This window comes from Mus caroli, unplaced genomic scaffold, assembly GCF_978045245.1.
Source record: "Mus caroli unplaced genomic scaffold, Mus_caroli_1 scaffold_13, whole genome shotgun sequence".
NCBI lineage: Eukaryota > Metazoa > Chordata > Mammalia > Rodentia > Muridae > Mus > Mus caroli.
Genome location: NW_028227268.1, coordinates 65,799,094 through 65,823,608, shown reverse-complemented (window position 1 = coordinate 65,823,608; position 24,515 = coordinate 65,799,094). Strand labels below are relative to the sequence as shown.

Sequence of the window (24,515 nt, the reverse complement as noted above, 5' to 3'; positions counted from 1 at the left end):
TTGTTTAGTCAACAGGGTTGGATGTCTCAGTTGGTCTTCAGCCTATGTTGGATTCCCAGAAAGAGTAGGTTCTAACACCAGTGACAGAATATCTCAGCAGCAGGATAGATGAGGTTTCCAGTGAGAGTGAGGGACAGCCAGCAAAAGCAAATGCTTCCTTCTCCTGCTCCTTTCATGTGGGTTGCCATCAAAAGGTGTGGACTATATTTTAGGGGAGGTCATCCTACCACAAATGATCCAATCAAGAAAACCCCTCACAGGTATGCCCAGTTCCTTGGGTTTTAGGTGATTCCATATGTGGTCAAGTTGACATCAAGATGATCCCTCACAGAAGTCTTTACCTCCCAAAAGTTGTGAAGATATTCTTCTGTCTTAGATATACAAATAAAAAGGGAACAGGAAGGGACAGGCTAAGGAGGCAACTCAGTCAGGGAAGTACTTTCGTGCAAACATTAGGACATGAGCATTCACCAGCATGCTCATGTCCTCCAGGACATGAGAGATGCTGTCTCAAAAAACAAAGTAGACAGTATCTGTAGAAGGATAGGAATAAGCTCTGATGTTGATTTCTGGCCTCCATATGCACACGCACATGCACACATACACCATGCAAGAAATGAAGGAGATAAGGTTTTCCTTTTAACACATGGATAGCCTACTGAACTTGTGTACTCTACTTCAATGCCATCCTTTTCCCTGTTTTTTTCTTAAATACTCAGTTCAGTTCCTTTAATACTTCTATATGTCTTCACCCCACCCCACCTACCTCAATCAGCACAGCTTGAGAGCAAGTCCCGACCACTGGTACTGGAACAGAGGCAAGATGATTGTGCGTGGGGGAGGGGGTTGTGTACAGGTGCTCCTTCTGTACCTGGAATATACTAGAACAGCTCTCTGTCACTCACAGATGCCAACAAGAAGAGACAGGAATCAAACCTTTAAAACCACTTTATTTACAGAGCTGGCTGATGATCTGAGAACAGTGAGCTAACATTTTCAAAGTCTGTCCTCTATTTCACCTTGAAGGAAGAGATATACAGGGAGAAGAGGGCAGGAATAAGGTCAGCCAACCACTCGAAGCTCAGTCATGTGGTCAGCCATGTTGCTGGGACATGTGGTACCCATGTTTCCCTCACTATTATTCTCTGTACGCTTCCCCTTCTGTTGATGTCTGGGTCCAGACTGTTTCTGCTGTTGTCAACCTTGTCCTCTCAAGGGCATCTGAACTGGGATAGAGGTTCCTTCAGAACAGATAAACTATTCCAGTGTGTGAACACTAAGCTAGTAATAACATGTGTGTAGTGTTTCCTTTTTACAGTGTGGAGTATCAGGAATTTATCACACAGAACATTAAAGTGCCTATGTCTGTTCTTCCTGTCCCCTGACCCTTCCACATAGAAGCTCATCTGAAATGTTAGCGGCACTTTCCGGTTGTGAGATATTGTGACCTCACAGAGTAGCCATGGCAGTAGCATTTATCAGGGGTCCAGAGCAAGCCAATAATTGAGATTCTATGTCACCCTTTCTATGGTAGTGTTTCACAACACTGAACATGATGGATGACATCTGGGATACCTGGGCATAGAAAAGGCAGCCTCAGCAAGCCGGAAAAACACTAGAGACTTCTGGAGAAAAGGCAGAAGATGAGTTGGTTTTCATCTAAATTGACCTTCTAGCCTCATGTTGTATTTCAGCAAGGGAAAATAACAGGTAGTGGGGAACATAAAGGAGTTGATTTTGCATTCAGAACACACATTCTTCATTGACTTTTAGCCTTAATGCAGGAGGCAAGCTGGAGTTGCACAGGCATAGCCTGAGAGGAGAAAACTTGAAAAGTTAGGGTTTTTGTTAGCTCATTTTTAGCAGCTGAGTCTAATGGTCTAACTACATACCAGATATGAAGGGCAGTTAAATTAGGAGTGTTGGCTGAGCCAAGAATCACCCAGCTCTTCACATATAATAGACATAAAAAATGGCACAAAGAGCAAATGCATCCATAACCTTGAACCACAGAGGAAAAACCATTCTGTGCAAAATTCTGTTCCAATTCACCCTGTGAGTTTTCGGTTTCTGTTGATGTCAACGATGATGAAGCCATGTGGGTCTGAAGACAATAAGCAAGCCCCTGACCCCCCTCAGTGGTAGCTAAACAAAGCACCGTGCTGGATATATCAAAGCTATGTTGTCAAAAATCGAACAGGTCCATCATTGCTCAATCTTCTAAAACCCATGAATTTATTTGACTGTGTTTGTGAACAATTCATCCAATCAATGTTAGCACAGAAATATGACAAGAGGAGACAGGATCTCAGGACCCAGCAAGTTAGTAGGAGATTTTCTCAAGAGAAATAGAATTTGGGGAGATGAAGAGTTGACTCAGTGGGCAAAGCCCCTGCCACAAAAGTTTGGTGACCTGTGTTTGGATCCCAGCACCCACATTCAAAACTGGGCATGCAGGCATGGGAATGTACTTCACCACTGGGAAGACGAGGAAGGGGGCTCCCTGGAGCTTGATGGCAGCAAGTCTTGCTGAATCCATGAGGTGCAGGTTCCGTGAGATTCTGTCTCAAATACTAAGGTGGAGAGTGATCAAGAGAGACACATGATAGGGACTTCTGACCTCTACATATATGTACACAAACTCATATGCACCCATAACATACACACATATGCATGTACACACCACACATACACACACAAAAAAAAATATGGGGATGGAACACGATGTAATCCTCTTGAACTCACAAGTGAATTTTTTAATTTTGTAAGGGAAAGGGGCCACCAAATAAATATTCAATAACTTGGTCTATTCATTCACGCCCAATGTCCAGTGTTACAGCATCTACTGTTTCTGAGGCTTATTCACTGTATCCTTAGCCATCACTTCTGAAACTTTTTCATACTAGAGAATTTCTATCAGTAGGCCTGGGATGAAGGCAGAGTTTGCTATCTTTTGTTTCTTTTATTGCACATGTGCTTATGCCATAGTACAAATGGTGGGGTCAGAGGACAACTTTGGGGATTTGGTTCTCTCCTTCCACCATGTGGGTCTCCAGGTAAAGTCAGTTCCTCAGGCTGGGCAGCAAGCACCTTTACCTGCTGAGCCACCTCCTCAGCTCAAGAGTTTTCACTTGTTACAAACCTCAGGTGATGTCAGAATTGCTGGTCAAAAGACTTACAATTCTGGGTTGTAAGTAGAAAAGGACCAAGTTGTACCACTTCCCCGGTGCCTGTCACGGAGCTTTTCTTGGTCTGTACAGGTTCAAGAAATAAATGAGTGTCTAAATAAATACTGCCTGTGATTTACATCTGCACATACATTTTTATAACTGTGCTATGCGAAACCATTACCAGTGTTGTCAATAAATGTAAGAATAAGAGTGGCTGTGATCTGGGGAAATAAAGAAGGCATGGTAGACAAAAAGAAATTAAAATAAACAAGAGAGTGCTATTAAAGTGTAAGGGGGTTGAAAACTAGGCAAAAAACAGGCTGTACAAAAAGTATACTTTTAAAAAGAAAGTAAATAAAAGGTACTTTTAAAAAGTAAAGAATAATTAGTCAATTCTGCCACAGTAGACTTATGGGCTGGTAGGGGATCGCTCATACTGTTTTGTTCCCATATTGGAAGTTAAACCCAGAAGCTTAAGTATGTAGGGCAGAGAAGTAAATTTCACTATTATATTTTCAAGCATATATATGTGTATGTCTATATCTATATGAAATGGAGTACATGTTGATTGTCTCCCACCACCCTCCCCTAATCCCCTTCGGGCCCAAAGAGTGCCCTCCACTGCCTTCATGGCCCAGACATTCCGTGTCCTCTCCCGTGCCCTGACCCATGCCTTTAGAGCTCCTCGTCCCCTCCCCTAGCTCCTCTCCTCATCTCAGGTCTGATTTGAATGAACCTAAATCTCAGTTCCCTGTGCGAGAGGAAACATTTGTGTCTCTGGATGTGCTGGACGCCCTGCCACGGGGAGAAGAAGCTCAGTGTGGCACCACTGATTCTCGTCTGGCCCCCAATGCCAGCACGTCTGAGGTTTCCAAACCTCTCAAGCTAGTGGGTGAAGAATTCTTTATTGCAGGCTTTCAAAGGGTGATCAGCAACCAAACATAGAGGGGCATGTCTGTGATTCCAAAGATTAGGGAGCTAAAGGCAGGAGAATCAGGAGCTCAAGGCCAGCCTGGGATCTGTAGTTAGTTGGACAGAGGCCAACCTGAACGACATGAGATCCCGTCTCAGGAAAAAAAAGGCAAGAAAGAAACAGAGAAATAAGAAATAGGGGGCTGGAAAGATGACTCCAGAGTTAAGAACACTTTCTGCTCTTGCAGATGATCCAAATTCAGTTCCTAAAACCCACATTGAGCAGCTCACTGCCACTTGTAACTCTAGCTTCAGGAGAGACGATGCCTCTGGGATCCTTGGGCAGTCCACATGCACATAACCCCCAACCTACACACAAATATATATATATATATATATATACATATATATATGTATATATATATATGTATATATATATATATATATATATATACACACACACACTCACATACACACACAGACATACATACACATATTTACACAATCATACACACAGACACACACACACATATACACACTAAAATATATTTTTAAAAGGTCAAAAAGAGAACAGAGCAGTTGGCTTACAGACAGGGTATGACTGACAGTGGCCCCTGGTTCCTGCCCAGCTCAGCCTCCAGCCTTATGTCTGCTGGTGGGGTGTTTAAAGATGGATAAACCGAGAACTCAGACAGGGCCCTTCCCTGGGTTAAAACCACTGCCATTCTTCTCTGGAGCATTCACTTTGAAAGACAGACTGAGCCTGCCTGTGGTTTCAGGCGGTACAAAGCCCATCAGTCCCTGGGCATGAGATCTATTCAGTCCCCCTAGCTCTCCCAACTTCCTAGGTCTCTCGTGCCTCCGAATTAGAACTTCCCTGGGAAACATAATGCAGCTTCTCATCTAACACCAATCGGACTCAATGTCAACTGCAATCCTTCCTTGGTAATTTGCATAAGATACACAATCTGTTTGGAGCGGACTCTTGACTAGACTTTGAAGGTCATCCTCCCTGGGTTTTCGGGGGAGGCTAAAGCAAGTATTGGGAGTCCCTAGGGAATCTTGGTTTTATCAATAGAATGTAGAGACCAGATTAAGGACTGTGTGAGGACGGGCCAGAAACCTCTGAAGGTCAGATCAGTTCTCCAAGATGGCTGGAGAATGTGACAACACAGAACGGGGACGTAACACGTTCATCACCACGATGGTGCCCATGTTACCTCACCCAATTTCAGTAACAATCTGTTGAGTTCACAATAGGATGATTCCAGTTTTAAAGATGGGGAGATGAGAAAATAGAGCAAGATCACAAAGTTAAGTGAGAAATCTCAGGGTCAGGCCTCACCTGTTTGTCGGTCACTGTAACAGGGCATGACAGGGAGGCCAGGGAGGCGTCAGCCTGAGTTAACCTCTGTCTAATGCTGGCCCCAGCATTAATTACGAGCGAGGGTCACGTTAGGAAAACGCATGTGTGATACCACTTCTGACTTAACAATATCAGAACTTTGCAGCTCCTTTGCAAGGAGCGTTTTGATTTTTCAGTATCACAAAGGCTGATAGCTGCCTCGGGGGTCAGCACCACTGTCCTGATTATTTTAGGGGTGGGAGAAATCATGCTGAGGCTCAGAAATTAAATGATTTATTTTTTTTATGTATGTTATAACAGCCCTCAGGTAGATGAGTGTGGCCCTCTCTCTAGGGAAATGGACTTAATGAAATAGGGATTTTCCCAATGGTTCACACTGCTGCTCCCCAGTGACCTGCTCTGATATGCCAAGCCCCCACCCCCACCCCCAAACTCTCAGGCAATTTTTTCTCTCTCTCCGGGGGCCTACTCCATTTCAAATTCTCAGGAAGCTTTCCTCTGCCCATTTAAATGTTAACTCTTAAGAAGCTATGGGAACGTGTACAGAGGGGCTCTCATCCTCATCGGGGTACTAGACAAAGTCTGAGGGACAGAAGCAGACCAGACCCAGCTCCCCAGGAGTTGAGACAAGAGTTGGGAAGCACAAGTGAGCGGGCATTACAATGAAGGTGTCTGGCAGCTCATTAGCCTTCAGTGTCTTATTCTTAGCTGCTTTTCTCATTTGTGTGACAAATTATCTGACGGGATCACTGTTTGAGGGTACAGTGGCTCATGGTTGTGATGGAAGGAATTTGGGACATCTGGTTACCTTGCATCTATGGTCAGGAAGCAGAGATAAATGATTGCTATCGCTCAGTGTTGAGGGCCCTTGATAACCAACGGTTGAGCAATGTCAATGTCAGCAACATCAATGCCAGCAACGAATCTGCCCAGCCGTTGACCCCTGAACCCCTGTAGCTGAAGACAGGTTGGGATCCTACTCCAGCCAAGTTCAGCTTTGGGGTTGTACACGAGACCCAAAGCATTAGCTATTATGGCAGGCTACTTTGAGACTCAACTTGGTCAGTTTATACATGCAGCAATGGCAAGTGGCTCGCTCAAAACCTAAGGCCAGGAAGGACCTTGAAATATAACTTCCTTCCCAACAGCATTACTTCCGTATCAATAACCAACCAGTGAGACCCATGTCCACCCTCAAGGGAAGAAGTTTTATGACATCTCTAGAAAAGCCCTATCTAATGTGCTATCACTTTAAAAGCTTACGCTTTCCTGACTGCTAATGCAACTGTCAGTTTAGTGTTAGTCATGTAGAGAAGGAAGATGTTCTAAAAGAAAAAAAGAAAAACACTCAATGAAATTACTCTGCTCATTTTCAAAGTGATCTGTAAAGCATATTGTTGATGATATTTTTAATCTTTCTGATGGGAGGCTAGGGAGGTTGTTTAGGATTCTAGTGGGCTTCCTGGCCAGCCAGGGAGGTTGGTCAATTCAAGGTTCAGGGATAAACGCTGTCTCAAAACTCAAGGTGGAAAGCAACTTGCCTCTACATACATAGACAAATATGTATACACATGCATACACACACACAAGTTATATATACACAAATGTAAATATACTAACAGTGAGCTAATGCTGCCTGTAATAAACTAGCAAACCATGCCAATTCCTAATGACACTGCTGTTTGGGGATGCCTGTGGAATATAAGCAGAGAGAGTTTGGCACCGGCAGTTTTCAGTTTTGTGTGCAAACCCAAAAATATTTGCTGAGTGCCTAACCTTAGGAACTTCAGAGGAGTCAAACTTAAAAGAATCCATTCTTTTTCTAGTTACTTGGGATCGACTTGTGCAGTGCAGAGAGGATAGTCACAGATGGGGAGAGGAGGTGGAACGGAGGTCTGGAAGCAGACCTAGGCGTAGCACAGACTGAAAGCACCAGTGTGGGACTGAACAGAGCTTGCTACATGCTAGGCTGTTAGCAGAATCAGGCAGGCAGCAGCATGCGATAGAGGAAGATTGGAAAGACAGAAGATCAGCTGGGAAGCAGGGAATGTTTCCAATGTGGGCTTCTCTAAGTTCCCCAATGCACCCACCCATCACAGACATGTGACAAGAGTAGGAAGTGTACCAAAAGGCATGTTCTGTGCAGACAGTGAGGAACATGGCATTCTTGTAGACTTAGTGAGAACGAACAGTGACACAGAGACTATGGAGACAAGTGTAAAGAGTCATCACAAAATCAGAGAACTGCCGTGCAAGGCAGCAATCCAGTGCTGGGTACTTACCCCAGAGTATTCTCAGGACCTGGAGAGATGCCCGAACCCCTATGTCTACTGTAATAGCTAAGATGTGGGAATATAACCAAAACGTACATTGATCAATGAGTGGATAAGCACATCTTGTCTGCATGCTCACAGGAGTGCCTTTTAGCCTCCAAAAGTCTCTGCGGCATCAAGGGGAAATCCTGGGGACATTGCCAAATGAAATTAAACCAGGCAAAGTGCAAATATCAAATAATATCTTTGGAAAAGTCAAATTCACAGACTCGAGGAATGAATGTCAGTGTCTTGGCTGTTTTCCCTATTACTACGATAAAATACCTTGGCAGAATTCACAGGAGAAATAGTTGATTTTGGCCCATTGAGGTTCAAGTCAATCATGATGGGGAAGTTACAGAGGTATCTGGTCACACTGCTTCCACAATCAGAAAGCAGAAAGCACTGAGTGCTAATGTTTAATTCAGCTTCTCCTTTTGATATTGTCCAGGATTCTAGCACAGAGAAGGGAGCTACTCGTGGTGGGTACTTCCCACCTAAATTAAACTAATCAGATAATCTCCTAAGGACATCCCCATATGCCCAGCTCATCTTCCCAGTGATTCTAGAGCCAATCAAGTTAACAATTGTGATTAATCATCATGGACATTCATGTGGAGTGAAAGAGAAATGTGTAGATATATTCTATTTTACATTTATTCTTTTTATTTTCTGTGTATGAGTGTTTTGCCTGTGTGAATGTCTGTGCCCAACATGCATACCTACTGATGGTTGCAAACTGCCCTGTGTCATGTGGGTGCTGGGAACTAAAGCCCTTTCCTCTGGAAATACAGTAAAGCGTTCTGAACTGCTGAGCCATCTCTCCACCCCAAGTGTCATCACTGGGTGTTGACTTCCAGTCAAGCCAGATGGATAAGCTATGAGCTCTTTTTTACAACCTCATATAAACAAGCAATGTCGATATATTGCACACTTAAAATTGTGTTCCACAAGTAAATCTCATGTGAAATAGTCTCACAAAAATAAATTTTAGTAAGGAAGAGGCTAGAGAGAAGGCACATCCGTTAAGAGCACGTATTACTTTTGCAGAGGACCTAAGTTTGGCTCCCAGCATTCATATGGAGTGGCTCAAAACTGACTGTAGCTTGAGTCCCAGGGAGTCTGACACCCTCTTCCAGCCTCTCTGGGCTCTACACTTAGCTGCACATACCCACACACAAACACGTAATAAAAGCGAGACAAGCCTTTGAAACCTTTTAAAGCAATTAAAGAAATAGCAGCTATGAATTTGAGAGAGAGCAGAGGATGGGATTATGGGAAGAGTTGGAAGGAGGAAACGGAAGACTGACATCAAGCAATTATATCTTAAAAATTAATATTTTTTAAAATTTTACTGATTTTTAAGCCAAGATTTAAGGATTTGTGTTTGTCTTGTATTACACCTTGACATATCACAGCATATATGCTTTAATAAAAGAGGAGAAGCTCTCCCACGTGGCCTGGAGTTTAGGTAAATGTAATATCTAACAAAAGCACTGGTAAAGCTTTGGCACTTGTAGAGATAGTCCTGATGGAGCAACTGGGAGAAGCTTCTGGAGTAGACACCTTCTGAGGCAGAATTTGAAGCTGAGAAAAATCGCTTGAGAACATCTGTCAAGAAACAAGATGGAAGATTAAGAGTACAGATGAAGGAGGAGGAAGGTGGAGGTGGCTAGGGTGGTGAGAAGGGAAGCAAGGCTTGGCCCCGCCCCAGGACAGTCTCTGCTGTATAATTGACAGGGGTTTGTTTTGCCTACCTCTGTGTTGTAAAGTATTAACTCAGCATATTAACATAGTAGGTCCCAGTTCTGGAATCAGAGCCAGCATGCTGTGACTTGGTTCTCAGCTGGGGACTCACACGGTTGCATCTTGATGATAGAAACTATCCCTGACTCCAGCCATAGCATACACACTTTCCATCTCCCCAGCTTCTGTCTCCTACTGAAGACGATTCTTTTGATGAGCTCCATGCCTGGAGCAGGCCCACTAGGTAAGATCATCCGCTTAAGTTCAGCTGATGAGTGAAGATCAGCACTTGTCCCATATAGATAAGCTCCCCTTTGTAACTGAGCATAGCCTTGAGTAAGCACAGGACAGAGGCCAGCTTACAAAGCTGCCTGGCTCATCTCCTGTGCACATGGAAAGGGACTAACCCATGTTCTTGGATGCAGAGGGCACAGAAAAGGAGATGAATGGTAGAGATGGATGCCAAGCACTGGGGCCTGATGAAAACAGTGTTCTCTGCCTTCTTCAGAAAGATGTAGAAGACCCTCATCTCCTGAGGCTTAAGAGGAAGACTCCACCCCCTCGATCTCCTGAACACTAGAAGGAAGGCTCTTTGGAGCCTGTTCTTCCCAATGTACAGCCTAGGGCAAGACCGGAGTCCAACTGGTCTTCAGCCTTGATATTGTCAAGAGGGAAGCTGTGCTTGATGGGATCTCTTGAGGAAGAAATGGGAAGATTTGACAATGATTCACCAATGGCAGAGAACTGTCAGAATGTGTGGGAACTTCAGGTTTTTACAGTGCATTTAAAGAAACAAACTTTATTGTCTTAACTTTGTATCATACATAATGTGCTCCCTGACAATCACTTTGCAAAGATATCTGAAGGAGCAGGATTTTATAACCATAGGAGGATTGTAGATGCATCTGAATTATCACTTCTTCCAAAATAGTCTTCTAAAGCTTTGCGATGAGCCTATTGAGTCATAGACCAAGCACTTACTTCTTTTCTTCTATAGATAGCTCAGGAAAGCGGGACAAACTGCATGTGAGGTTTCCTGTTCCTTCAACAGATATTGGGACTGTATTGGGTTGTAGCGGATGATAAAGGAATCTAAACCCTTTTAATGGCTTCATAGTTGGGTGTGATCACAAGTGAAGCTGAGAAGAACAGGAAGGGATTTGTAACCAGTGCAAGAGTTTCCTAGAAATGAGAAGTATGCATGGAGTCTCTGGGAAGGCAGTCTTCAAGAGAAGGGCCTCTCAGAGGGGTCTACACCTGGGCTCAGAGCTCTGCCTGGTCTAGAACCTGCTGTTTGCTTTCCAAACTGGTCCTGTGGTACCTACCATTTCAATCATATGAAGCCTTTTCCTGCCTCAGGACCCATTTTCCTCCAGGCTGTGTTCACTGTCTAAAATAGATGCTCCCAAACTATTCACACTTCTAGACTATTCCCCAAACTTCTTCTCTGCCTTTGTTTCTTCTCCAGTTGCTGAGATTAAAATAATCCTGACAGAACATCTTAAAGCAGCAAGGGTTTAGTCCAGCACACAGTCACAAGTTGCAGTGCAGAGAAGCTGCAGTGCCAGGTGCTTGAGACCCCTGGTTCTATTTCATCCACTGTCAAGAAGCAGAGGGCAAGGGATGGGATGCATGCTGATGCTTAACTCATTGTCTCCATCTGATACCTCCACAATGCCCCTGCCTAGGCAATGGTGCCACCCACAGTGGGCAGGTCTTGGCATATCAATTCACTCAGTTAAGGAAATTCTTCCCTTGGATGGCTAGCACCTACCCTAATCTAAACAATCCCTCACTGTGATCCCTTTCCAAGATGAATCTAGATTGTGTCAAGGTGGCAGTTAACACTAACTAACATGATCTGTCATCCCTCATATTACCAACTTGGGGAGCCTTTTGTTCACTAGTTTTCATCCACCCTGCCAGATTCTCCATCATCCACCAAGTTAGTGAATTTTAAAAAATCCATTATTGAATGGTTGACCCAAACCATTCATGTTCTTACAACAGATGGAGGCTTGAGGATCCAAGAGGTAAGGTTAGCTTCTTGGGCTCCCACAGCTAAAAAGAAGGAAGCTGGTATCTGAACCCAGATCTTATGATCCAACACTCCAGACTTTTGACCACTGTGTTTGGTTTTCTAGGTTTTACAGACTTGTCACAAGCTCACTTGGGGCTGGAGAAATGGCTCAGCCCTTAAGAGTATCTGTGGCTCTGGCAGAGGCCTTAAGATCAGTTCCTTTCGATTACACTGGGCAATTCACACCAGCTTGAAACTCCAGCTCCCAGGGTTCTGATTCCCTCTTCTGACCTCTTCAGGCACCTGCATGCACTGACATATACACAAACAATCATAGTTTTTTGAAAATTTAATTATTTTTTAAAAAAGATCCTGACCCAGGCACATGTATGAAATCTATACCCTTTTTGTAACTACTGAGATGGTACCTAACTTAGACTTTCATTGTGCTTAATTTTTAGACATGAGTATCACTGTGTTGCCCAAGGTGGAATACAGTTACTATTTATGGGATCAATCCTACTGCTGATCAACACAGGAGTTATGGCCTACTCTATTTCAGACCTGAGCTAGCTTACCCCCTCCTTAGGAAACCTGGTGGTACCCACCTTCTGGGAGGCCATGGTATTGATGTCAAGCTGAACAGAACACTACAGCCTAGAACTTGTGGACTCCAACAGTCCTCCTGCCTCAGCCTCCCAAGTAGTTGGAACTACAGGCACCCACCACAATTCCTTGGAAAGTTGGTCTTTTAAATGAGGCTATATTCTATTCTCATCTTTATAATCAGCTTTGTATGATGTGGTGGCACACACAGGAGAGCACGGCATATCGGAAGGACCCCAGCAAAAAAGCTGGAGAGTTCAAGCTAGTTTGGTCTACAAAGTGCGTAAGAGGATACCTGAGACCCTGTCTTTAAAAAAAAGACAAAAATTAATCAATAAATGCCTTTCACAGTTCACTTGCCATCCTTTGCTAAGCTTGCTTCCATGCCATGCCATCTTTCATTTTGAGTACTAGCAATACACACTTCGAGGTGTCTACTCTGGCCCAGGTCTGCCTCTGGCCTGCAGCTCATCCTTACAACCCCTTTAGGAGCTTCCACTATGACCCCCATCTCACCAAAAGTTAAAACAAGGTTCAGAAATATAAAATGACTTGCTCAGAATTTCCTACAGGGCAGGACAGCAGGTAGTCCTCACAGCTTCCAAACTCCCACTTAACTAGCTCAGACAGGCTGAGTGTCCCTTTGAAGGCATGAATAGGATTCCTGGTGAGCTTAGAAAGGAACCCTGGCCCTGCCAGGGTGGTTTTTCTGCTGGCTCAGCAGGGGAGAAGTGAGAGGGAGGGGCTGAGTGTGCAGGGAACCGGCTGTGGTAAAATGGTACCTGACAAATGGGATGCCTTCAATCGATTATTTTAAGTGAAATAGCTACTGCTAATACGCGTCCTGTGCTGAAGATAACCACATGTTAATTAAAGCAGAAATGTGCCTTGTTCATTTGCCTCCTGTTTGCACATGAGTTAGGGACTATTTTTAAAAAGTCCACAGTACACTGTATTTAAATATGTCCTCAACCTCAAAGACTTCAAATGCCAGGCATTTGGGCCATTGATGAGAAACAGGCTCACACCTGGCCAACTGAGGGAAGGTCCCAGGCCCTCAGAGCCCACCTAGACTCTGCTAATCAGCTAGTGACTCAGCAGTATCAGGAGCTTGGGGCAGCCACTCAACATGCAGAAAAACCATATGCTATGTTATTATGGGATGCCCAGCAGCAGCTATAAAAGAAATCCTCCTATGTATATAAAGCCCAGATTAGATATGGAAGAAGCCTTGTTTTTACAGCAGTGTGACGCCAAATACTCTCTTCTAGGAACTGTGGGGTGAGGGATAGGCAGGGCCTATGGTCAGCCTTGAGAAGATGAGGGGGGTGGGAGGGCTCGGCAGAGTCCAACTTCAACACAGGTAGAGTCACGCCCTGATGTCAGTCAGATCTTGGGTCCTCCCAGACCCCCGTGAGCTTAATCACTGGCTTTGTAACTTCAAGTATTTCGTCTTTCTCAACCTCAAGTTTCTGGTGCAGCAATTTTGCCATGCAGAGGATAGGGATTGAAGAAATAGAAACAATTGCTCTTTGCAGGCTCCTCCCGTGCCTCCCCCCCCCCCCCTGTTAGGCATGGTGCGGAGTGCTTACTGTGGTTTGTGGGGCCCCAATGGCCACTTGTTCACATTCCTTCCCTGCCTTCAAGGGTTGTTCCCACTTCAGGAAATGCCTCTCCAATGCTGAATGCTCACAGCCAGTGTGCTGGCTAGTTTTAAATGTCAACTCCATCACAAGCTAGAATCATTTTGGAAGAGGGAAGCGCAACTGAGAAAATGTCCCCACCAGGCTGGCCCGTAGACAAGCCCCACAGCCTGGTCTCTTGATGGATGACTGATGTGGGAGGACACAGATCACTATGGGTAGGGCCACCTCCGAGCTGGTGGTTCTCATTTACTTAGGAATGCAGGCAAAGCAAGCCACGAAGAGCCATCCTGTAAGCAGTATTTCCCCTCCGTGGCTTCTGCATCAACTCCTGTCTCCAGCTCCTGCCCAACTTTTCTGGATGCTGGACTGTGATCAGGAAGTATAAAATAAAATAAACCCTTTCTTCCCCACATTGCTTTTGGTCAAGATGTTTTATTACAACAATAGGAATCTAGCTAAGACAAGCTGTCTGTCTCCCTGGCCCAGTCAGGTGAGACCATGCTGCCTTTCAAGATTTTTCCTAGTAAGCTATGATCTTCCCCACTCCATGTCTTTTTAGCACGTGATAAATGACCCTTGTACACTCTACCATAATGGAGCTACCAAAGGAGTCTCTGTGCATAGGTCCTGACTCTTCTATTAGTCAGTTCCCTTGAAGGGAAACGTCTTTGTATAGTCTTAAGAAAACGTGTTATCTTTCATCTGTCCATTAAAGGCTCTTCGCCAGGCACTAAGCTGCATGGTGAGGACAGAGCAAGAAGTGACATGGATAAGATCTTTACAGACCACTACAGGGAGACAGATGGCCACAGAGTCAGAAAACCTATGTGACTATAGAGGTGTCACTTCAACCTTAATAAGCACAGCAACAAAAAGCAAGGAGAGAGAAGCAAGAGGCAGAACGACACTTCTTCTGGGGGCATGTGTAAATGTGGGTGATGTTAGAGTAGAAACCCCAAGAGAAAGGTTTACAGAGGCAGGCTTGGGACAATTTCAAGGAAGTCCCTGGTCGAGGGCCAGGTGCAAATGCCCTGAGGTGGGTGTCTTAGAGACTGGGAATAGACATCATATACAAGGCAACTTATAAAAGAAAGCATTCAATATGGAGGTCAGGGTTGCAGATGGTTAGAGCCCATGACCATCATGGCAGGGAGCATGGCAGCAGGTGGCAAGGCATGGTTTAGGAGCAGGAGAAAGATTGACCCTTGAGCCACAGGCAGGAAGGAGAAAGAGAGAGAAGGGATAAAGTGAGTGTGTGGGGGGAGGGAGGGTGTGCAGGCTTTTGAAACCTCAAACCTCACTACCAGTAACACACCTACTTCACCAAAGGCATACGTCCTCAACATTCCTAAATTCTTCTAACTAACTGGTGACCCAAGCATCAAATATATGAGTCTATGAGGCCCATTCTCAATCAAACCACAACAGTAGGGAGATTTTTTTTCTTATTTTTTATTAGATATTTTCTTTATTTACATTTCAAATCCCCTTTCCTCCTTTCCCCTCCAAAACTCTCCCCATCCAATTCCCCCTCCCCCTGCTCACTAACCCACCCACTCCCACTTCCCTGTCCTAGCATTCCACTACACTGGGGCATTGAGCCTTCACAGGGCCAAGGGCCTCTCCTCTCATTGATGCCCCACAAGGCCATCCTCTGCTACATATGCAGCTGAAGTCTTGAGTCCCTCCTTGTGTACTCTTTGGTTGGTGGTTTAGTCCCTGGGAACTCTGGGAATAATGGTTGGTTCATATTGTTGTTCCTCCTATGGAGCTGCAAACCCCTTCAGCTCCTTGTATCCTTTCTCTAGCTCCTCCATTCCAGGACCCAGTGCTCAGTCCAATGAATGGCTGTGAGCCTCCACTTCTATATTTGTCAGGCAATGGCAGAGCCTCTCAGGAGACAGCTATATCAGGCTCCTGTCAGCAAGCACTTGGCATCCACAAAAGTATCTGGGTTTGGTAACTGTATATAGGATGGATCCCAGGTGGGACAGTCTCTGGAGTGCCTTTCCTTAAGTTTCTGCTCCAAACTTTGTCTCTGTATCTCCTCCAATGGGTATTTTGATCCCCCTTCTAAGAAGGACTGAAGTATCCACACTGTGGTCTTCTTTCTTCTTGAGCTTCATGTGGTCTGTGAATTGTATCTTGGGTATCCTGAGCTTTTGGGCTAATATCCACTTATCAGTGAGTGCATACCATGTGTGTTCTTCTGTGATTGGGTTACCTCACTCAGGATGATATTTTCTAGTTCCATCCATTTGCCTAAGAACTTCATGAATTCATCGTTTTTAATAGCTGAGTAGTAGTCCATTGTGTAAATGTACCATATTTTCTGTATCCATTCCTCTATTGAAGGACATACAAGAAGTCTACAGAACTCCAAATAGATTGGACCAGAAAAGAAATTCCTCCTGTCACATAATAATCAAAACACCAAATGCACAAAACAAAGGAAGAATATTAAAAGCAGTAAGGGGAAAATGTCAAATAACATATAAAGGCAGACCTATCAGAATTACACCAGACTTCTCACTAGAGATTGTGAAAGCTAAAAGATCCTGAGCAGATGTCATACAGACCCTAAGAGAACACAAATGCCAGCCCAGGCTACTATACCCAGCAAAACTCTCCATTACCATAGATGGAGAAACCAAGGTATTATATGACAAAAAACAAATTTACACATTATCTTTCCACAAAACTAGCCCTTCAAAGGATAATAAATGAAAAACTCCAACACAAGGAGGGAAACTACTCCCTAGAAATAGCAAGAAAATAACCTTCTTTTAACAAACCAAAAAGAAGATAGCCACATAAACATAACTCCACCTCTAACAACAAAAATAACATAAAGATTTCAAAACTACAAAGCCCATGGAGGCTGGGACACATCATGATGGGGGATGTGCCAACAGAAGCTATTAGAATTGGGTCAGCCAGGAAGTGTCTCACAAGCCTTGGTAAAAATATTTAGATTTTATTTTCTAACCATGACTAGTTTTAAATAGGGTCAGGGAGGATCATGAACCTGTTTTTAGTTTTAAAAGATCTATATGGAGCTATAATCTATATAAGGCTGGAGAAATAGCTCAGTTGGTAAAGGGCTTGTCAACCAAGCATAATTGCTTAAAGTTGATCTCCAGAACTCATATAAGAAGCTGATATGGTGGCAAACATTTCCTCCCCAAGTTGCTTTGAGTCATGGTGTTTATCACAACAGAAAAGCAAGCTAATTCAAAGACTAAACCATACAATGAATGAGTGAGTGAGTGGATCTATTAATATTCACCCATTGCTTTACAAACTGTGGTTATGCCACACTTGGGTAATCTACTCTAATGGGAAGTGACACTCTTCTGTGAATGAGAGCCCTGCAGGTGATAGACCCATGCACTGCCTGCAGAGACTTGGGCTGTCCTTGGAGCCGTTAACTAAACCCCAGATCCTACCCCTGGGCCACTCCCAACTGGAGAGCTACAGCAGTGGCCAGCAGCTGGGACAGTTAGAATTACTCACTATACCTCTTCCAGAGGACTGGCTTTCATTTGATGATCGCTGCCACTACCCATAGAGACTCACATCTTGGATGCAGCTATTTCATCAGTAGAACCAGCAAGTTTGGACAGAGTCCATCACCTGGCTCTGAGCATCTCTTTGTAGAGGGCTCAGGTCAGAAATGAGGCAAGATAGACATTGTTTCCCCACAATTCAGAGTCAGACTCTTAGAGCCAGCACCTCACAGCTCTCTTCCCCAGACCTTTTTTAAAATTGCTGTTTGAAATCAAAGAAAAGGGAAATAGTCACGCCCCGTGACCTCTTAAGCTTGTCTGAATGAAGGGACCCAGGAAGTATCCCTTCTGTCTCCTGCCTCACAGGGACGACAGGACATGCTTTTAAAGGAAGGAGCAGTCTAGATCCATCTCTTTATCAGAGATGATTTGGAGCTGAAGCTCCTGGATCAAAAGACAATGGCTGCTAATAAATTTTCACACTGCTCAGCCTCAGAACAGGTTTTCTGGAAGGGCCCCGGCATAGGTTCTAACACCCCTGACCTCTAGTCTGGGCAGTGCTCCCCATAACTGTCCACATACCCTCCAAAATGCCACTGTGTGCTGCACTAGACTATCTGCTATTCTACTGCTGACGTTTTAGCTTCTGAAGAATGCCCTCCAGATAAGCCACATCCCTAACATGTTATGACCATGTAGCTTACAAAGACACTGGTTGGCTTGTCCAAAGTTGTGCATACAGTAAGAGAAGATGGGATTCCACACACTTTGCCCAGCCCAGAATCCACTCTCCTGCCTGGACTCTTCTATTTCATCCCTCTGTTGCTTACTCTCCCTACTGTGCCAAGGCAGCTTAAGGGAGGAAAGTTTGCTTGTGCTCACACAGAAGGTACAGTTCATCACGGAGGGAAAGGCACAGAGATGGTGGGGTGGGAATGTGAGGCAGCTGCTCAGATCACATCCACAGTCAGGAGGCAGAGATGAAAGCTGGCGCTCAACTCACCTTCTCTAATTCATTAAGTCAAAGACCCTACTCACATTCAGGATAGGTTTTCCCACTTAACCCAGTCTAGAAATTCCCTCATAGACGCTACTGGATGCCTGTCTCCCTTAGATCCTGCCAAGTTGACAACCAGTATTAACCATCATACTCCCTAAGAGTCATACACAGTGGCTAGAGTCAGATCTGGGCTCTGGCAGCCTTAACAAGCCAGGCTTTCCCCACTCATCCTCAATATGGCAATTAGACAAACAAATAAATGTAAAAAGCAGACAGAGGAAGTGCATCCAATGTGATCACATGGGGAATAGGGACAAAGAGCTGCAGTAATTCCCCTAAGGCTCCTCTGCTGAGTCTGAACATGGTATTTCGTTTTACCTAAATCCCTGTGCCCCTCCCTCCGCGATGAATGTACCTTCTGTGTGAGTACAAGCAAACCTTCCTCCCTTAAGCTGCCTTGGCAACAATAGAAAGAGTAAGCAACAGAGGGATGAAGTAGAAGAGCCCAGGCAAGAGAGTGGACTCTGGGCTGGGCCAAGCCTGTGGAGCTCCATCTCTGTATGTACAACTTTGGACAAGCCAATCAGAAGCCTGCCAGTTCAGAAGACCTGGTCAAAATGTGGACCCCATCCATCACAGCCTTAGCCCCAATCCGTTTCACATTGTTAGAACTCTGGGGAATCTCTTCTGGGATACAAGTTTCTCCTCCTCTGGCTGGCACTAAGGTCCCAGTGTTTCCTTTTTCCAGCATGAGATTCAATTGTCTGATAGGATACAAGTGTGTCCCTGAGAGTGTTCTTGGTCCTGCCTGAAGGGTTCCAAGTCACCCTGAGGAGAGTCCACACTGCCCTATGGAGTCATTGAGAAGCCCAGGAGAATGAGAAGCCACTGTGGCTCTCTTGCTCGTCATCTTTCTCTTCATTATTTGGGGCACATGAAAGGGTCTCATGTATTAGCCCCTTTCTTTCCTTTTTGATGTGTGCATGTGTTAGTGTGTGGTGTTTGTTTGTTGAAAAGAGATCTCCTATAGCCCAATGGCTTTAAACTCAATGTGTGGCCAAGATGACAGCAAACTTCCGATCCCCTCTACTTCCAGAAAGCTAGGACCACAGGTGTGCACCTTCACACTCAGCTTAACCTCTTTTTTTTTTTAAATCCATTTCTGCTGCAGTGACTTTCCCCACAGTGACGACAGTAAAGTTACTCTCATTCTATGTGTATACCCAATACAGTCTTCCTTCTCTCTCCTTCTATGGCACGATCTTTGACAATAATGAGAAAAAGAGATGGCTACTGTTTATTATTTCTAGGTCCATCAAGTGTGTGTGTGTGTGTGTGTGTGTGTGTGTGTGTGTGTAGTTGCATTTATATGGCTGCATTTGTACCAATATTCCATGTAGGTGTGACTACATTTGAAGGGTGTTTACACATATCTAAGATGCTTGTGGACAAGTGCTGACACATCTATGTTATTGCTGACATGTCTGTCCATGTAAAGCGAGTGTGACAATTGCCTGTGCACATTATCCTCCAAGGGGCAGAAACCCCACAGTTCCTTATCCTAACAAGGAAGGAAGCATGGCATCTCCCTAATGTTTGAATTCTCACTTCCTCCTCATAGAGTACAGGGTGCAATCATGTTTGACATCTCTGCTGGCAGAACTCTGCTGGCTCCCTGCTTCTCCCCTGACCCGACTCTCCTTTGGCCTGCAGGTCCCTGTCTGGACGCATTGTCGGCGGTGTCTGGTGGTTCTTCACTTTGATTATCATCTCCTCATACACAGCCAACCTGGCTGCCTTCCTGACTGTGGAAAGGATGGTGTCTCCCATCGAGAGTGCAGAGGACCTGGCAAAGCAGACGGAAATTGCTTATGGGACATTGGAAGCAGGATCCACTAAGGAGTTCTTCAGGGTGAGGGCATCCCTGATCCCAAGGCCTCCTCAGAAGGGAATCACTCCATTACACTTCCCTTTTCATTAAAGAGTGTGGGGGCCGGGTGGGAGTGGCTCCATGGTAGAAGTACTCAGGAAACTCTGCATTCCTTCCTAACCACCACAAAATAAATAGATAGATAGATAGATAGATAGGATGAGATAAGATAAGATGAGATAAGATAGTGAGATTGCAAGGAGCAAGATAACTGCCTATCTTCATGCAAATCGGAGAAACTCAGTGAAAGCTCTTGGGTTGGGGGCAGGGGCACAAAAGGACTACTGAGGTGTACTGTCCTTTTGGGTGAAAGATTATTAGAACTATTAATGCCATAGACAGACAGCATGGTGGAAGATCTGAGGAGAGTTTAGGTCCCTGAGGCAGAATTTTTGACCTATAAGTTCTTATAGAACTCAGAAAGGGGAGGTCTTGTGCCAGATAGGTGACACACAAATGGCCCATACTCCTTGTAGTCAGGCTGCCTCTGATTCCCAAGTGGCAAGGCAGGTTGTCTTGAGTTTTAAGGGAAGGAGGAAGAAATCTTGTTAATGCATAACTTAGATGAGGTAGTACATTGTGGAGGAAGAGGAACGGTGGGAAGAAGCTAAGGAAAAGGGAGGGAGGACCTGGGAGGAGGTGGAGAGTAGGGGTCATGTGGGAAAGGTGTATCTCTGTCTTACAGGTAGAGAATGTGCTACCTGTAGCCTCCTGATGTCTTGGAATCTGGTAGCCTGCACCTATAAGCTCGTTTGGAGAAATGAAAATTAGGGTGCTCGCTACTCTCCTGGAGCAGACACCTGGGGACTCTTAAAGGGCCACAGTCTCGGGCAGGTTTGGGTGGGGGGCTTGCCCTTTCCCTCACAGCAGGTGTGAATGAGGAAACGGTTCCTTTAGGGGCCATTGCTTGGTCAGCCCCTAGACAAAAATCTAATATTTGGAACATTTCTCAGCTGTCTAAAGACCCCTGGAAAATGGAATTCTACATTTAGGGCTGATTCAGATCCCTAGCATATACTAGTCTGTGCTGCAAAAGACAGGAAACACAATCCATCCCCTCTCCACAGTCTGTCATTTAGTAAGGAATGGCTTAGGAAATATGTGGACGAGGCTCAATCCTGGTACTTATAGCTTTCCCTCTTATTATGGCTTCTCTGAGAGCAAAGGAGTCTTCCTGGACTTCATGTATTAGGTTCAGAAACTTGACAGTGTCAACACAAAAACACAGCCCTTCCCTGTAAAAGAATAAGAGATAGTTAATTCTGGAGCCAAATGTGAGTCACTCCCTGATCACCCCCAAACATTATGTTCTAACATGGAAGTTTTTGTGGTAATAGAACTAAGAAATTCTTAAGTCAGGGCACTTTTCAAAGGCAATGGTGGAAACATTAAGGAGACAGTTACTGCAAAGCAGAAAAATTTCAATCATAATCCCTGCATGTCATGTGATGACAATCTTAGTCCTCTGGTTTATGGAAAATTAGAGTTCCTCTGTTAATACACTCTAAAGGGAATGTATCTGTTGTTAGGTCCAGCTTTGTACCTTAGTGACAGGATGTTGGGTCTAACACAAAAGAGGGACAAAGATTGGCTACTCAATAAGCTAAATCTAGACTGAAATCACTTGTAATTAGGCTTTCAACCTGCAGTGTTTCGACATCTCTACATCGCAGTTGGTCTAGTCAGTCTTTCAGCCTTCTGCAGACTGCTTCTTTCCATTCACAATGGCCACCAAAGTCACCCCTAGCCAGTGTTTCTGAGTTCATTGCCTCATGACCACAATGAATGACAGGATTAAGAAGAGAAAGCAAGTGAGGTTTGTTGGAAGGTAGAGCAACAGTTCCCTGCATGAGTTGCTAAGCAGCACTCCAGGTTGGAGGCTTTCCTACCCTTGAAGTAAGGCTGTATACAAATTAAGTCATCCAGCTGGGATGAATGTGTTCCGTTAATTTGAATATACCTAGGGAAATCTCATCTGTTGGCGGATCCAGTAACCATGCTCAGGATCCAGGAAACATGGGGGATGGGGCCCAGCCAAGTTCCAAGGAGGAAGAACATGGAGGTAAAAAGAACATGGGCTGGTGATGAGCTGGCTTGAGTCAGAGCTTTGGGATTTCGGACCCTGCAATCACTCACTGAGTGTACTGTGCAGCTTCTCTGCTCTCTGAGCTCACTGCCAGTTCATATAGACAATTTGATTTCCTTGAATCTGTAACCCTAACTGCTTACAAAAGGGGCTTCTTTGTGTCCAACTCCTCCTCTGGCTGTCTCACAGCAGACACTGTTCCCCTGATGAATAAGATGATCTATTGGAGAAGAATATCGGAGAAGAGTTAAATAGTATCAGACCAGGGAGAACACATGAAGACCAGTGGACATGATCAGGCCTTTGTGTTGAGGGCAGATAAAACTGGTGGAGGAGCAGAGGTCTCGAAGGGCCCTTTGTCAAAGTCTCTGATTGTTGTCAATAAAGTGCCAAGCAAGCCATGCACTGAGCATTCCAGCACTCAAGTAACCTTGAAAACAAAAAAGACACAAATATTCATTGGAATCCCACAACCTAAGCACTCTCTTCCTGCAAGGCACTAGGCTAGCATTTACCTATGATTGTGTGTTGTCTCCATGGCAACACTGTCCATGGGAACTGTTAACACCACTGTTCAAAGAGAAACAGTGAATCTCAGAAAGGTTATGTCACTTGCCCAAGCTCCTGTAGCTGGCAAGATATAATGGAGGAAGCTAGTTGGTAGAGAGGAAAAAAACACAGATGTGCCACCAGGAGTTAGGGGGTTTCTCCCATGCAGGACGCCATGGCACAGTTCCCCTTGCTATATCACCTACCCCAGTTTCTTTACCTACAAAAGGACACTGCTAGGAGATGTCCCAGGAGTCCTGGCATGTCTGTGACTGACCAAGACTTTGGTGGGTAGGGAGACGTCACCTTCCACTCTCACTGGGCAGCAAAAGGGGGAAAGCAAAGCAAAGCATGAAATTCCTCACCCGATCTCAGAAGAACCCAGTTCCCAGTCCTCATGACAGCACCATCCAGAGTCGTGGGAGAATTTAATTCTCTATGAACAGTTTAATTAAGACGTGTGAAAGGCGATAGGGACTGTGCAGGACAGAGTCCAAAACAACAGAAACCCTGGCATATCCCCAGGCTTCTCTGCTGTTCGTACTCCACCTAAGTTCCTGGAGATTTAATTGTCCTGGTGGTCCCTGAGCACCTGTGAGCACTGCCTTGGCTTTGGGGCTATGGCTGAGAAGATGCAGTGATTCTCTGCATACTGCTGCCCCAGGGTTGCTCTGCTCTGCCTGTCCACAGGCTGTTCCCTACTGTGCCATCCTGTCAGGTCAAATTGCATCTTACAAAGGTCCTGCTGAGTGTGTTGTTGGTTTTGTGCCTGCAAGATCATCCAGTCCTGACTGAATAGATGTATTTCCTTGTGTCCTGTAAAAGAGTATTGAGGCCCCTGGACATGCTGTGATCTAGGATCTGGGGTGGATATTGCCCCTCCCTTTCCTCTCTTCTCTCCTCTCTCACACAATGATAATGTCGATTCATGTCAGAAGCAGACATTTCAAGCCACCAAGATGTTTTAAAGTTACCAAGAAATAAAAGGAGCAAGCAGAGGCCCAAAGAGAAGTGTTCTAGAGAACAAACCAAGAGTTAGACTTAAAACTAAGAGTAGCTCCGATGTCTTCTCCAGATCTCTCTGTGAACAAGTGAAATGGCTTGTCTAATGAGGGATCACCACAAATTAAATTCATGCTGAATGCCTCCTTAAAATTCTAAGCAACTATTTTCAGTAATTTTGACTCAAAACTTAGAATTTTTCTGGGACCTAAGTATCTTATAGATCAGTTAACTAGCATGACAGTTGTGTATTAAGATGCTATTCACAGTTGATATTCCTGACATCAAGAAAAAAAACCTAATGCTATATACATCCCAAAAACATTGTTGCATATATAATAATGGTCCTATATTAATTAGATGTGATCTACTTATATGCAGGTTGTATTTTTTTTTTTTTTTAGTAACTGTCTTTTCCTTATTTTAAGACCTTTCTATGCAGCTAGCACTGGTCCATTTCCAAAGCTTTGGGACTGGAGATAAAGACCAGGGCATTAGGTACTCTGCACAAGCATGAAGATGGGATCAGATCCCAGCACCATGTTTAAAAAAAAATGTTGTTTTTATCCCCAATGCCTGGAAGGTCAAGATGGAAAGATCCCTGGAGCCTTCTAGGCAGCCAGTCTAGCCAGGTGGTGAGTTCCAGATTCAAAGAGAGTCT

The 24,515-nt window shown here is 44.6% G+C and overlaps 1 protein-coding gene across 3 annotated transcripts in view; it reads left to right on the top strand.

Annotated features, from left to right (window-relative positions):
• Gria1 (glutamate ionotropic receptor AMPA type subunit 1) overlaps positions 1-24,515 on the top strand; it is a 315,652-nt gene that overhangs the window by 248,561 nt on the left and 42,576 nt on the right. For all 3 annotated transcript variants that reach the window (XM_021178393.3, XM_021178392.3, XM_085830005.1), the window contains exon 12: positions 20,001-20,199. In XM_021178393.3, coding sequence (XP_021034052.1) covers positions 20,001-20,199 — 199 coding nt within the window. The remainder of the gene's footprint in view (positions 1-20,000; positions 20,200-24,515) is intronic.